The 14,596-nt window shown below is 45.3% G+C and overlaps 2 protein-coding genes and 1 long non-coding RNA gene across 7 annotated transcripts in view; 1 reads left to right on the top strand and 2 right to left on the bottom strand.

The window, feature by feature from the left end:
• Positions 1–8,519, bottom strand: part of SNX29 (sorting nexin 29) — a 425,148-nt gene extending 416,629 nt beyond the window's left edge. For both annotated transcript variants that reach the window (XM_074322948.1, XM_019715145.2), the window contains exon 1: positions 8,411–8,519. In XM_074322948.1, coding sequence (XP_074179049.1) covers positions 8,411–8,417 — 7 coding nt within the window. In that variant the 5' untranslated portion in view covers positions 8,418–8,519. The remainder of the gene's footprint in view (positions 1–8,410) is intronic.
• Positions 8,520–8,571: 52 nt separating this feature from the next.
• On the top strand, positions 8,572–10,194 carry LOC141569488 (uncharacterized). The gene is made up of 2 exons (XR_012493186.1): positions 8,572–9,002; positions 9,529–10,194. It is a non-coding gene; the product is annotated as an uncharacterized LOC141569488 (long non-coding RNA).
• A 1,240-nt stretch (positions 10,195–11,434) lies between these two features.
• TNFRSF17 (TNF receptor superfamily member 17) overlaps positions 11,435–14,596 on the bottom strand; it is a 78,667-nt gene continuing 75,505 nt past the window's right edge. For 3 of the 4 annotated variants that reach the window (XM_019715156.2, XM_074322954.1, XM_074322953.1), the window contains 3 exons: positions 14,218–14,344; positions 13,739–13,870; positions 11,435–12,260 (listed from right to left, as the gene is read on the bottom strand). In XM_019715156.2, coding sequence (XP_019570715.2) covers positions 11,974–12,260; positions 13,739–13,870; positions 14,218–14,338 — 540 coding nt within the window. In that variant the 5' untranslated portion in view covers positions 14,339–14,344 and the 3' untranslated portion in view covers positions 11,435–11,973. Of the gene's footprint in view, positions 12,261–13,738; positions 13,871–14,217; positions 14,345–14,474; positions 14,579–14,596 lie in introns of those variants that run through there. The other variant, XM_074322955.1, reaches the window with a different exon arrangement.

Raw genomic sequence — 14,596 nt, forward strand, 5'->3', positions numbered from 1 at the left:
TACAGCAGGACGGGTGGGACAAGACCACTGCAGCAAGCCCCCAGCGCCCACGTTGAATCTCACAGTGGGAAAGCCACCCCACGCTCATTTCTCTTTCACATTTCTGATTACACTGAGGGGAGAGTCTGATCCCAGGAGGTCCTTAACTTCTGCATCAGTCAAGCTCCTAACAGGAAACAGGCGCACTCAAATAAGGAGACCCACCAGCCCAAAAGTGCCATTGTTAGGAAATTCTGCCCTAAAGCAGGTTCGATTATCCCATCTTGCTGGATAATTCTGTTGGGGGGCCGTCCTATGCATTGCAGGATGTTTAGCACACCCCTGGTCTCCACCCAGCAAATGCCAGTAGCACCCTCCCAGTTGTGCCAGAACTGTCTCCAGATGTTGCCGAATGTCCCTTGTGGGTGTGTGGGATGAAATCACCCTGGCTGCGAATCACTCTTCAGTAGAGCCCCCTTATAAGTAAATCTTGAAGGCTCCTGGCACATTAAATATTCAGATTTTTAGGTACTCCACGTCTGTCTTTGTTCAAAGCATATGCATTTTACATAATTGCACTGAATCTATTATTTGCATTAGTGTTCCTACTTACAGCATTTATTCATGTTTCTTCTCTTACAATTATCAGAAAAGGCTGCATAACATTCCACAAAATTGATGAACCACAGTTACTTAACCTTCCTCTCACTGTAGGAAAAGAAAGTAAATTCCATTTATGATGTTCTAGGAAGGAATTGGCAAATGTTTTCTGCAAAGGGCCAGAGAACAAATATTTTCTGCTCTGCAAGCTCTCTGGTCTCTGTCCCAGATACTCAGCCCTGCTGTAGGATAAAAGCACATCGTAAACGAAAGGCACGTCATAAACAAAAGCACGTGGCTGTGTTCCAATAAAACTTTATTTAGAACAACAGGCAGCAGCTGGTTTTGGTTTGGGGCTACAGTTTGCAGACCCCTGTTCCAGAACACGGCAAGAAACATCTGTGCGCCCACGGTGCTATGTTTAGTCCATCATTGTGTTGAAGCACAAAAAACCTGGATTCAGGCAATCCTGGCTTTAACTCCCTAAGGTAGAACTGGCACGTTATTAAACTTCTCCGATTCTTAATTCTATCAGAAAGTGGAAATGAAAGCAAGTGATGAATGTACAGTGCCTTATTCAGTGCCTTATTATATAGAGGGACTGGTGAAATAGTTACTTGTTTCTTTTCTCATTTCCCTTAGTCCTTCTTAGCTCAGTTTCCAAGACGCCAGGAAAGTAATTTGATACTTTGGTAGCGTTTGGTATTTCCTGCTACTTTGCTTTTCAAGAACTTAGCACACCAATGATACATTGTCACTGGTGGTGTGTACCTGTTCCCCCATAGCTTGACCAACACATTAAATGTTTCTTGGTGGTGTTAGTAGATACATAATGGTAACATGTGGCAGTTAATTTACTAAGTATATATAACGTGCAGTTCTCCAGCCATGGGGGAAGATACACTTTCTCTTTCAAGTGTTTGTACACTGCCATTTTGGTGTTTTTTTCCTACAATAGAGGTTGGCAAAGTGGGCCAGCCACCTGTTTTGTAAATGAAGCTTTATTGGAACGACCACACCACAGCCATTCTTTTACTGTTGTCTGTAGCTGCTTTCACACGATGATGGCAGAATTGAGTAGCTGTGTCAGAGACCTTATGGTCTGGGAAGCCTAAGATATCTTCCATTTGCCCTTTACAGACAGTTTGTTGACCCCTGCTCTAGAGTAAATTCTTCGTCCATTTATAAACCCGCTGTTAACTTGGTCTTTGATCTTAGACAGCATATGCCACTCGGATGGCCTGAGCCCATCTGTCTCAAGGCAGAGCCACCTCTTTTCATCGTGTGGTGGCGGACAGTCTGTCCCTTTGTCCTGGCCCAGCTGGGCCGCTTTACCCCACCACACAGGGAACCAGCACCCTGACTTTGGGGACTAATGCTTGTCCATTTTATCTGTTCATGGGGCTGGTGCTTGAGCAGACAAAGCTGCTTCTTCATTCTGGGCTGTACGTATACGAGCTGCTGCTGCCGCCTGGCCCGTTCTGACCCTCTCCACTTAGAGCAGCCACTTGGGGAGCCATGGAACTCCCCTTGGAAGTCCTACTCAACAATTGTTGAGTTCCTTCTGTGAGCAGGGGTGCGTTAAGGCTTCTTTCCATCCCCGAGAAGGTTCACCACCCAGGGCTGGCACAAGGAGCAGGCTTCTGATTCCCCATAATCCTTTCTGCTATGGGGGTGCGAGCTGGAAGGAAAAGTAATCCTGACGACTCCCTACGCACCCACATCCAGCTCAGCCTGATGCCAGCCCCATACCTAAACGTTCCCATGACAAGACACTTTAAATTCCACTAGTGCTGAAATCAGCTTCTGCCACATGCAACTGGAGGGTCCTAGCTAACACACCCATGATTCCAACACATTTTTTGGTGGGTTCATGCAATTTGCTTCAACACACACCAAAAGTATAGCCCTTTGCTAAGTGATAGAAGACTTCCAAATTTTCATCCAATAAATGTCTGCTGAATGTTGACCCCTGTATTTCTGGCCAGGCTTTGCTGCCACTAGAGCCCTCACTCTTCCTGGCAGCATTGTAAATTACTACAACAACTTTGAAAGAAAGAACAATCAAGAATGATCCACACTTTCATGTTAATGCTACTTCAGGGAAATCGTCCTAAAGACAAAATCTAAAGGAATGAAAACTACCTTGAACACAAATGTTCACCACATCATTACTTATTGTAGGAACCAAAATAAGGGGTGGAGGTGGGGGGAAACAAGCTAAGTTTCCACACATAGAGTCAATGGTTTAAAAAGTGTGCTACATGCAAGATGATGGATTAACGATGGCTAACGAAATCCATAAAAGTGATCTATATGAAGACCATGTAGCAATGTGTTGAAGTTTTATCCAGAAATGTCAGGGGTAAAAGCAAAATACAAATGTATATGATAATAGTAAAATCACTTCCGCCTATATGGGTGTTTCGCAAACTTTTTTTATCACTTTCCCCCTTAAGATTCTTTTTAGAGTTTTTTTCCTTAATCACCCTCTCCATGAAAGTTTAATACCACAGATATACTGTACATCTGTTTATGTACTGCTTGCATATCGATGATGTATACATAACAGTAAGATTTTCACCCCACGGGGGGTGCTATCACCCACCGTGGAGATGCATGGCCTATGGATAGACAAGATGCCTGGATGGAAGGCGCTTTACCTGGAATCATGTTCACATTGTCAGAATTTAGCGAAGCCCATAAAATCTTGGATTTCAGTTCCATACTTTAAGAACACAAAGAACTTAACGTCCTATTGTTGACCCAGGCAGAGCCATGCAACAAGGAGCAGGAGAGTCTGTGTCAATGGCATTTAGTCCACCGCCACTTGCTCACATAGGAGACGGTCAAATCTTTGCTGATGGTGGAACACTTACGTCTTACAATCTGCCATAAAAGATCAACTCAGGGCCTTCATTAGGGGGAAAAACAACAGTTGACATCATCACTTTTTCTGTTTGAATGAAAACCACAAATATTCCTTTTTCCATTGACTCGTTTCAGCTGATTCTCTATTCTAAACACAAGCCACTGCTGGAGATGACCCAGTCAATACCAAAGAGAAAAACCATGACCTTCAACATTCCAGAAAACTGAAGAAGAAAAAAAGCTGCCAAGAAAAAAAAGAAAGAAAAACCTACCAAAATGTACATAAACATCAGGCAAGAAGAGCAGTAAATTACCCACTAAGCCCCAAACCCTGGTGTATCCGGCCCTTAGAGTTTTTCTATTCCACAAACTACTTGATTCTCTGGGTCTGGCTTTCCCCACCCTTGAAACGGGAGTTTCAGTGTCTTTCTAACTTAAGAAGAATTCTTTACAGAGTAACAAGCGATGGAACCGAGCAAAGGGGCTTCAGAGGTAAAGTCTTACAAAAGACAATGCTTGAGAATCATGACTTTCTGGCCCTACAAGTTTACTTTCCAGTAACAGCAAAAGCATTATCTCAAAATCAGAATTTCTCAGCTAGCAGAGGCTGGTAATCAAGTATTCCTACCTACAGGATTCTTAACAGAAAAACAAACAAATCATGAACCCGTCACCCTACGACAACCACCCACATGTGGTATGTGGATATGTCCTTCCTCCTGACACTTTGCTTACTCCTACATACATATATGAATCCAAAAACACTGTTTTGTGTGCATGTTTTAACGTACATCGATTATATTTTAGGTATAATTCTGTACCCTGCTTTTTTTTATTTTTAGAGAACGTTAATGTTAAGTGATGTATATAAATCCATTTTATTCCTTTTAACGTCTTTGAGGTTTTCCATCATGTGACCCTCCCACATATATTTATCCACTTCCCTATGGTCATCTTATTTGTTTCTGGCCTCCTGACACCCATCTGTCTTGCGTATGCATTACCTAGAGCCATCCCACTTCCTGGTTCTCCTCACTTAATGTATTTGGCCTTCAACCCATCTGACCTCTGACTCCACTCAAACATTTTCAACTCAAAAGTACAGTGGATTCTAATTGCCAATTTATAGGCTAGAGAAGAGACTGAGAAACACGTGAAACCACACCAAAAGGATACATCAGCAAAATCCTGCAAAGAAACCTTACAGGGTAAACTGTTTCTTTCAACAAAAATTGCGAGGGAGGAAAAAGAGAAAGATGAGAGGGGAACCTATAATTTAAAAAAAAAAAGAAGAAGACTTTGTGCTTCAAAGGATACCACCAAGAGAGGGAAAAAGCAACCCACGGAATGGGAGAAAAAGTTTATAAATAACCTATCTGATAAGGGACTTTTATCCAGAAATGAAATAGAATCCTTACAGCTCAACAATAAAATGAAAAACAACCTACTAAAAAATGGACAAAGAATATGAACAGACATTTCTCAAAGAAGGTATACAAATTGCCAATAAGCCCATAGAAAGATGCTCAACATCATTAGTCAGCAGGGAAATGCAAATCAAAACCACAAAGAGACACCACTTCACAGTCACTAGAATGGCGATTATCAAAACGACCGCTGGCCAGGAAGAGAAACCAGAACCTTCCTGCACTGCTGGTGGGAAGGAAAACGGCGCTTCCTCATTGGAAAGCAGTCTTGACAGTTCCTCAACTGGATCCAGCCATTCTCCTCTTAGAGTTACCATGTGACCCTCGTATGCCCCACAATTCTACTCGGAGATATACACTCAAGAAAAATGAAAACATATATGCCACAAAAACTGGTATGGGATTGTTCACTGCAGCATAATTCATCATAGCCAATAAGTAGAAACAAGTCAAATGTCCATCGACTGATGAACGGATAAACAAAACGTGGAACGTTCATACAATATGAATTCAACCAAAAAAAGGAATGAAGCACAAAATATGACCAAAACATGAAGTACATGCTACAACACGAACCATGCAAACATTATCCTCAATGAAAAGAGCCACACAAAAGGCCACATGTTGTAGGATTAATTTCTATGAAATGTCCAGAATGGGCACATCCATAGAGAGAGAAAGTAGATTAGTGGTTGCCTGGGGCTGAGCGAGGGAGAATGGGGAATGGCTGCTAATGGATAGAGGGTTTCTTTTGGAGTAACGAAAATGTCCTAAAATTGATTACGGTGATGTTTGCACAATTCTATGAGTATACTAAACACTTAAATTTTTTTTTCACTAAAAAAAAAAGAGACCTAAAGACTTAAAAGACAAAGCAATTTGCATTGTTTAAATCTTATTTAGAGCCTGAGTTTTAAAAATACACTATTGTGGGTGGCCAGTTAGCTCAGTTGGTTAGAGTGCGGTGCTAATAACACCAAGGTTGCCGGTTCGATCCCTGCATGGGCCACTGTGAGCTGCGCTCTCCTTAAAAAAAAAAAAAAAAAAAATACACTATAAAAAAAAATTATAATGTAATCATGGAAATTTGAACATTGACTATCTGGTGATACTAATAAATTACTTCTAAGTTCTTATAGGTATGAAAATGGAACTATGTTTTTAAAAAGAAGTCCCTGAGTCTTAAAGATACATATTATAATATTTACTGACGAAATGATATAGTGTCTGGGATTTGTTTCAAAATAAACTGGGGAGAGAGGTAGGAAGTAAATAGGTATATAGGTTGAAGTGGTCATGAGTTGGAAATTGTTCATTAGACTATTTTCTCCACTGGTGATGTTTGAAATTTTCTATTAATAAAAGGAACAAGAAAAGCAGGAAATATTTCCATGCCATGTTATTTTATTATGTGCCAATTATCAATCCCACATGTGGGAAAAACCCATTTCAACTGTATTCTCAAGAAAGAATTGAAAATACCTTGGACTTCCCCTTCCATCCTCAGCAACCACTTTTTCTGTCTCAATTACAATCTTTCCAAAAGAGGGCTTTCATTCTTAATAGTTTTTCCCTTTTTTTTTTTTTAAAGCCATTTGTTGGTTTCCTTTTGTAATGCATTGGCCTTAGACCTAATGATTTTTTATATTAAATTTTAAAACTTACTTTAATATTAAACTGCTCATTGATCAATTTTCCTTGGCTTGTCAATCTTACCTATTCCCGTGATGAAAGCAGATGAGAAAACGGTCCAGAACTGTGAGCCTGAGGCTGACCCTCCTTGGTCACATTAAAAGGAAGAGATTTTTGGGAAGTACTTAGCCCCAGCCCGTGTCCCAGAGCTGGGCCACCAAACAACCCCACCTGAACCCCACATGGGTCCTTACGGAAACAACAATAACAGCTCTAAATTCCATGTGAGAGGCACATTACTTTACCTTAGGAATGTCACTTGGTCATTGCAAGAAACCTGGGAGACAGGGACTCCTGTCTGTCCCCATTTTGCTGGGACTCCCAGAACGGTCAGGTAACTCGCTCTCAGTCACACAGCTTTACGTGGCAGAGGCAGGATTTGAACCCAGGCTGCCTGGTTCCAGGGCCTGCACTTACCTCCTGGGTGGAAACCAGCTCATCACATCTTTGTTGTGGTATCACTAATGTTCAAGGACCAAGGGAACTTTGGTTCAAGGACCAAAACGCATTCGCTCTGGACACAGAAGACGGACACTCTCCCAGGAAACCGCCCAGGTCCCTCCTTGGGACCACCAATGTCACAAACCTTGCTTTTGAACGGCAAAAACATAAAGGCACATAACTTAGAGAGAGAGAAAAACCACCGATCGACAGGGAGAACTTAAAAGTTCTCTCTTAAAATGAAGCGGGACGGACTGCGCGCGCCGTGCCCACACTCGCCTCTGGAGACGCCCGGGTGTGAGGCGACGGCCAGGGGGCTGGATGCACCTGGATGCAGGGACTCGCGGAGGCGACCCCACGGGGAGAGGAGAACAGGCCGGGTGCGGGGAGGCGGGTCCTCCTGAGCGACTGCAGGTCCCAGCCGGCGGGAGCCGAGCGGCTTCCCTGAGTCATTCTCAGCCCCACACGCAACACCCAGGAATGACTTAGCACCAAAACACAACGCATCTCCTCAGAGCGAAGGGCTGAGAACCCGCGGCCAAGTCGAGGAGCCAAACTTCCGAGACGCCGGGGCCGGCGGGCCACACACACCCCCCGCCCCTCGCAGCCTCCCCGCCAAACCCGCCGCCCCCTTGCGGAAGGGAGGGGCGGCACGCGACGGTCCCCAAAGGGGCTCAGCCTGGGAATGAATAGGGAAGGCTGGCACGACAGGACAAGGGACACCTCCAACGATCTGCGAAAAGAAAAGGAAGGGGCTGGAGTAGGAAAAACAATAAACAACCAAAATGCGAGAACCAAGGACCGGAGTGGAAAACAAAGTAACTGGGAACGACCGGTACAGAAGCGAAGCACCGGGGGACAGAGCAGGAGGATAACAGGGACGAGGAAAACAAAGCGGCTGCAGAACAGTCGTCGGGGACCGGGGGCTACGAGGGCACGGGACTCGGGGGTCAGCAAACTCAGCGTCGCGAGGGGACACCGCGTGTGTGGGGCGACTGGGGGCGAGGGGTCCGGTGGGAGGAGAGACTGGGGCGCAGGGCGCCCGGAACTGGAACCGGGACTGAGAGGGTCTGGGAGTGAGTTGGCGCCGAGACACGGGAGATTTCCGAGCTGGGGGTCGGGTGAGCCGGCAAGGGGGTCGGAGGGCTGGGAGGCCCTGGGGCACCGGGGACGAGGAACCGGTTGTAAGTGATGGACAGGAGTCCAGGGACTAGGAGCGCCAGAGGACTGCAGGTGATCGGGGCCAGGAACTGAGGGACGTGGGGTCAGGACACTGCGAGCAACGGGACGAGGGGTGCAAGCGACCGAGAGGGGCGCGGGGCTCGGGGGCCGGAGGTGCAGCTGGAGAGGCGGGAGCCCGGGCGGTCGGGGTGGGTGACAGCGGCGAGGCCGCCACTCACCGCTCATGGTGCCGCTCCCGGGTCCGGTGCCTGCGCCCCGCCGCCTCCACTGCCGCCACAGCCGCCGCTGAGCTCCCGACAGGCCGGGCGACAGCGCGCCCCGCCCCGCCCTCCGCCCCGCCCCGGAAGTGGAGCGCGGCCCCGCCCCCCGACCCGGAACGTAAACACCGGTGCCCGCGTGGGGCGCAGGAGCTGGGGCGCTGCGCGGCGCGGAGATGGCGGGGGACCTCAGGCCAACTGGAACCGCCACAGGAACGCTCTGTGGTCAGCGAGTCCCCGGGGGCGTAGGGACCGAACGGGACGCCTCCCCGCCCTCCGGGGCTCGCAGTCTGCCAGGCAGCCAGTGAACTAGGCCCCGAGAAGTGAGACGTCGTTCCAGACAGCGCTAGGCGCTGAGAAGGAAAATGAAAAAGGAGTAATGGGCCAAAGCGTGGGGACGAGGGAGATGGGTCGTCCCGGGGGCTTCGCTAAGGAGACGACTTTAGAGCTGAGACCTCCGTGATAAGGAGACGGCCCGGGAAGATCTGCAGGAAAGGTCCCAAAAGGAGCAAGTGCAAAGGCCCTGCCTCGAGTGGTTCCCTGGAGCGAGAGGGTGAGTAGGGAGAGGGGAGTGAGAGAAGATGGAAGAGGTGGATGGAGGGCCTTGCAGGCCATGGTGAGGGGTTGGGCTTTTCTACCCAACTCTCGGAGTAGGGAAGGGTGACCCTCTGAAGTAGGTTGTAAGACGATCACCCTTCCTGTGCTGAGAATGACCGTAGTGAGGCAGGGTGGAGAAGGGGCGTCTGGTTAGGGGGCCATTGCAATTGTCCTGCAAGAGGTAATAGTGCCTGGGGCTACGGTGGTGTCACGGGAGATGTAGGTGCATGGGTTGTGTGCAAACATTTGTTCACAACAATCTTATAAATGCAGTTTACTGCCCCCATTTTACAGATGGGAGTAAGGGGACCCAGAAAAATTAAAGGAGCATTTTCCCAATTTGTTTGCCGGTAACCCAGAGTGAAAAAATACATTTTACATTGCAACCCCGTACATACATGCGTACATTTAAGTAGTTGTTTAACAGAACAATTCTGTGAGTAATGTATTCTTTTTTTTTTTTTTAATGCTGACTGAAACAGTTGATCCACAGTTGAAAACACTGACTTGAGGACCAAGCCCCACTGGGAAAAGCCAGAATTCCAGTCCAGTTCTGTGTGACCCATAGCCCCAAGGCCTCCTACTACATTGTCTCTCAACAGGGAATCTCTGGCCCCTGCGAATTTATCTTTTGGACTCAACAGAGGTCAAGAGCTCTTTGGAGAATGATGCTCTAAAACATTATTTCTAATAGTGAAAATGGGAAACGCACCAAAGCCCACCTACAGGAGGATAGCTAAGCAAATCGTGGCCCGCCTCACATGGACTCTCTGCGGTAGATGAAAATGCTAATTATAAAGATTATGGAAAAGTGGGGAAAGGCCAGTGATAATACATTATGTTTAAAAAGCCCTGTGCAAAATGGTCTGTACACCATGATTACAATTGGGTCAACATACAGCCATGAGTAGGGAGAATGTAAAAATGAAAATACTTGTCAGATGGGTACTGGGCTTATCAGGGTGATCACTTCGGTGGTCACATTATTTAAATGTCTAATCACTGTGCTGTACACCTGAAACTAATGTAATACATGTCAACTGTAGTTGAAAAAAATTATTTTTAATTTTTTTAAATGAAAATATTTGTGTAGTTGGTGGGGTTATTTTACCCATTTTCAAAATTATACAATTGTTAATGTTATGCTAGCTAAAGAGTCAATGTGTCTGAATTCCCCCCCCAGAAAGCCTAGTTGAGGTCTGCCTGCCTCTCTAACCTTTGGTAAGGCATCACATACCTGCCTCACGGAGTTGTCGTGGGGATGCGGTGTGACACCTCATAGCACCCTGTACCTTTTCTTCGTGGCACTTGACGCAGAATGTTACTGAAAATGTAGTTGGTGCTTTACATTTTCTACCACCAACCACTCTTTAAGTACTGTCATTCCTTCCTCCTGAGATATTAGCCTGCTCCTGAAGGACTGAGAATCAAACACCTAATGCCAGCAGCTCTCTAAACTCATTGAGGGGATTGTACTAGGGGATGAGAGCAAAAGGAAGAGGGCCTGTGAGAAGCAAGCAGCAATATTCCCAGGCCATATAACAAGAAAGGAGTATGTGCGTGCCTGCCCTCAGAGAGGGGACCTCAAAGGGACGAATAAAAATCATTACAGCAATGTAGCTAACACAAATTACTTATTATGAACCAGAGACTTTTATGGAAAAGGTAAGTAAGTGTGTATGTGACTGAGGCATAGAGTGGTTAAGGAACTTGCTCATAGTCACCCAAGGTTTATCACTTTCTAGTAACAGACACAGGATTCAAACCCTGGAAGTCTAGCTCCAAGAGCCATTCTTTTAACCACTTTACTGTATTGTCTCCTGTGGCCCTCAAGGGCCTGGAATGGTGCCAGGATGGGCCCCAAATGGGTAAAAAGATCCCACCAAGTTTCCGCATAGCCCAAACCCAAAACAAAAGCCACGAAGCCCCAAGACTTTGAGGGTCTATACTGTGGTGCCACTAGGCATCTTAATAAGGATTAAAGTCAACAGGTGACCAGAGGGCATCACCTGTTTTATAGCCCTTCCATAAGGAGCTTTACACAACCCCAGGAACTTTGCACAACCATAGCAAGGGAACCCTCCCCCCTATAATGACTAAGATGGTAGCCCAAAGAGATGGGGAAGTCAGAGATGGAACTAAGTCGATGTGAAGAGGGAAACAAACAAATAGATTGAGATGTCTGGGTTTAAGTTATGGTTCTGCCATTTACTGGCTATGTTACCTTGCTCTGACTTAGCTTCTGTCATATCTGTAAAGTGGAGATGATAATGGTTCATCTACCTTCTGGTTTGTTATATGCATTAAATGAGCTAGTACAGGTAAAGCACTTAGAACAATCCCTGGCATATTAGTAAGACGACATACGTGTAGCCATCAGTATTACCTGCATTTGGGTCTGAAAACAATACCTAGCATACTTTAATCACAGTTAGCAATTATACATATATTTATACCGTTATAATAATGCCTGAGGCCTAAGCTGGAAGCTGACAAGGTCAGGAACTCCCCATGCATTGCACACTGAGTGGATGGCTGACTCTAGGCTTCTCCTAGCTACAGAAGTACATAGGATAACTGCGCTTTCCTTTAACAAAAACAGAAAACTTCAGTGTGTCCTGAAGTGTGTATGTGCGTGGATAGAAGGGAACTGGTCCAGCCATAGAAGTGGGTGACTCTGGGATCTACACATTGCAATACTTTTTTTCAGTGAGTCAAGAATTTAATCATGAAACCGAGGAAGTTTCCACAGTTAAGCTTCCAACACTAAGAGAAATACATTTTAACATAAAGATTTTCCAGAATTAGAGGACAAAAAGCTATATCAGCAACTGATAAGTGCAATCACCCTAAAGAGATCTGCTGTATTATCCTTTCCTTGTGACCAGAGATATTCCGATCAGCTCTGCGCCAGTCGACATGGTGAATTATCTGGGAGAAACTGGTTTCTCCGTCCATGTGACGTTCCCGGCAGCCGGCAGGCCATCGCAGTACTCGTTGGTTTTCGTGGTGACCAGAATAGTGGCGCCTTCCTCCATCGCTGGGAGTGGGAAGAGATGGTCAGAATCGACCTTGGGTTTGCTCTTGACACAGTCTTCACAGGTACATTCTTCTACTGTGTACTCCAGGCCTCTGGGAAGAAGAATTTCCACCCCGGTGCTGCTCTCTTTTCTGGCGTCCCGGTCAGCATTCGCCTGGTTCTGGAGAGCTGATTCTGATTGTGCAGAAACAGAAAAATTACCCTACACTTCCCGGGGGGTGTGGCCGTGACAGTCTTAGCAGTACCTGAAGGGTGTCCTGCACTCGAAGTCACGAAGTGGCAGACCACAGGCCCACGGCCCGTGAAGACATGCTTTAGGACGTAGCGTGTTTTTAAGTGTTGGCTTATGTTGGCCCACATTTAAAAATCAAGATTTTACATATAAATCTAGACAACTGGCCTCTTTTATTTTTAATACAACAAAATGCGCCAACCTAGAGTCAATATTCCTACATGGTAACAATGGGCTGGAGTCGATAGCACCTGTCTCCTTCAGGCAGGCTGTGGGCTCCCCCATTGCCAAAGCCTTCACCAGGCCCCCTACATTCATTTGTTACCTCCATAGCCCTTGGTGGCATTGAGGTATTGGCCCTATTTTTACATACGTGAAATGACAAATTACCATATGCTATAGCACACTAAAATCAGCCTGTGGGAAACACTTCGGAATTCAAAGTAAAGATGCTTCTCATTGCACATTTTGCGGCAGATTACTTTTTTTTTTTTATTGGCACTCTTGTGATCACCTAAGGAAGAAGTCTTCACTGTGTCCCCATTATGTGCCTGTGAAGATAAGTTTTACTACTTCCCCAACCTTCCACAATGTAACGAACGCCATCTTCCAAAACACCGCTAAGTTACTCCCCACCTGTTTCTCAGACTCCAGGCAAAAGAGAAAAATGAGTGAATTATATGGCACAACTATTTATCTCTCCATCCTACACTTGAAAACAAGGTGATGCTTTGCAGATTATGCCCAAAAAATGCATAAAAAATTGGGCAATGGCTGCAGAGTGTTTGAGAATCAGATCATGGGCAAAAGTGCTGCAGAAATATTTTTACCTTGAGAAGCCCTTAACCTTGAGGATCTTAAGGAAAATTATTTCTCAAGGAACATTCAGTTCTCTGGGACTGGTTCTCTACAACTTATAAAGATAATAATCTTTGAGATGATTGTTCAAATAATCCAGGAACTACTGGTTATACATTTCTAGCATTTTCAGCAGTAAAACATTCACCCAAGCAAACAACATATGTTTGTGTTAAGAATATGGCCGTGGAGCTTGCCAAATATACTTTTCCCGATAGTAACAGAGTTGGCTAGAAGTTTCTGACAGCATGATATTAATCAATGTGCTAACTCTCGTCAAAAGATGGAGGTTTCCCACAGGAGCCTCAGTGATTCAAAAGAGCAATTGCCAAGGGAAGAATGTGGGAGACGGCTGACATGGTAGGACACCTGCAAAGGTGTAAACATCAGAAAGACAGCTCCCTTCTACCAAGAAGTTCATTTAACATAACTGTCCCCTAATACTCCAGAGGGCTCTAACTGAATAAAACAGTCAATGTAAAAAAAAAAGAAAGAAAAGGAACTGAAACTCGCAATAATCACCTCTTGGAAATAGATTTCAAAGATTGACCATCAAACCAACCTGTGCTTTTAAATTCATCCTTCAGTGGTTCAGATTTCATCTTACTCAGCAAGAACATCAGTATGAAAAGTGTCAAAGACACTAGCAAGCTCAGGCCCAAACAGGTCCAGAGAATGACATTGGTTCCTTTCACTGAATTAAAAGAAATGTCAGAGAGAGAATGAACTGATAACATCCACACCAAGTAAAGATTATTTGCCATCCAATTCCCCTAATTCAGCAGCATTTACTTTCAAATTCTAAATAACACTTATTTAGAAGAGTTGATAAAATACTGGGTTGTTAACGGTGCTGAACAACATTGAGTTTAGTTCTGAATAATTACTTGGTTCCTGTCGACATTTAAATCATTGCCTTGTTCCCTTTCTCTTTTGATTCGGAAAACCTCACCGTCTTCCCTCTAATGTTTATTCTTTGAATAGTCAATAGAGAGAGAATCCTCCACCCCGACAAAGGATTGTTCAAGCTGTAGCACTTACTTGTATTATTACAGTAACGCTGACATGTCGGAGGGCCATTAGGACAGCGAAGGTGACACGGTTTGCAAGCCTTCAGCAATCCGTCAAAATACTGATTTGGGGAGGAGCACTGCTGAGCCATCTGGAACTTGATTGCAAAAAGAAACAAGGAGACTACAGAAAGAACAGCATGGGAAGACAAGCAAAATCTTGTCAAGAATTCCCCAGCAAGTGGAGTGACAGCAGCTACAACGCCGAGGAGATAAAAAGCAGCTTACGTGGATGGCTTGGGTCTTAACGGGGGCTGCCTCCTTGCTTTGGGGCTAAGGATTTGAATACCAGCTCTAACTCCCTCTCGAAGTTTGAGGCTTGGGTGGGGTAAGAGATGGTGTGTAAATAT

The sequence above is a fragment of the Rhinolophus sinicus genome, linkage group LG18 (genome assembly GCF_036562045.2).
Source record: "Rhinolophus sinicus isolate RSC01 linkage group LG18, ASM3656204v1, whole genome shotgun sequence".
NCBI classification, from domain to species: domain Eukaryota; kingdom Metazoa; phylum Chordata; class Mammalia; order Chiroptera; family Rhinolophidae; genus Rhinolophus; species Rhinolophus sinicus.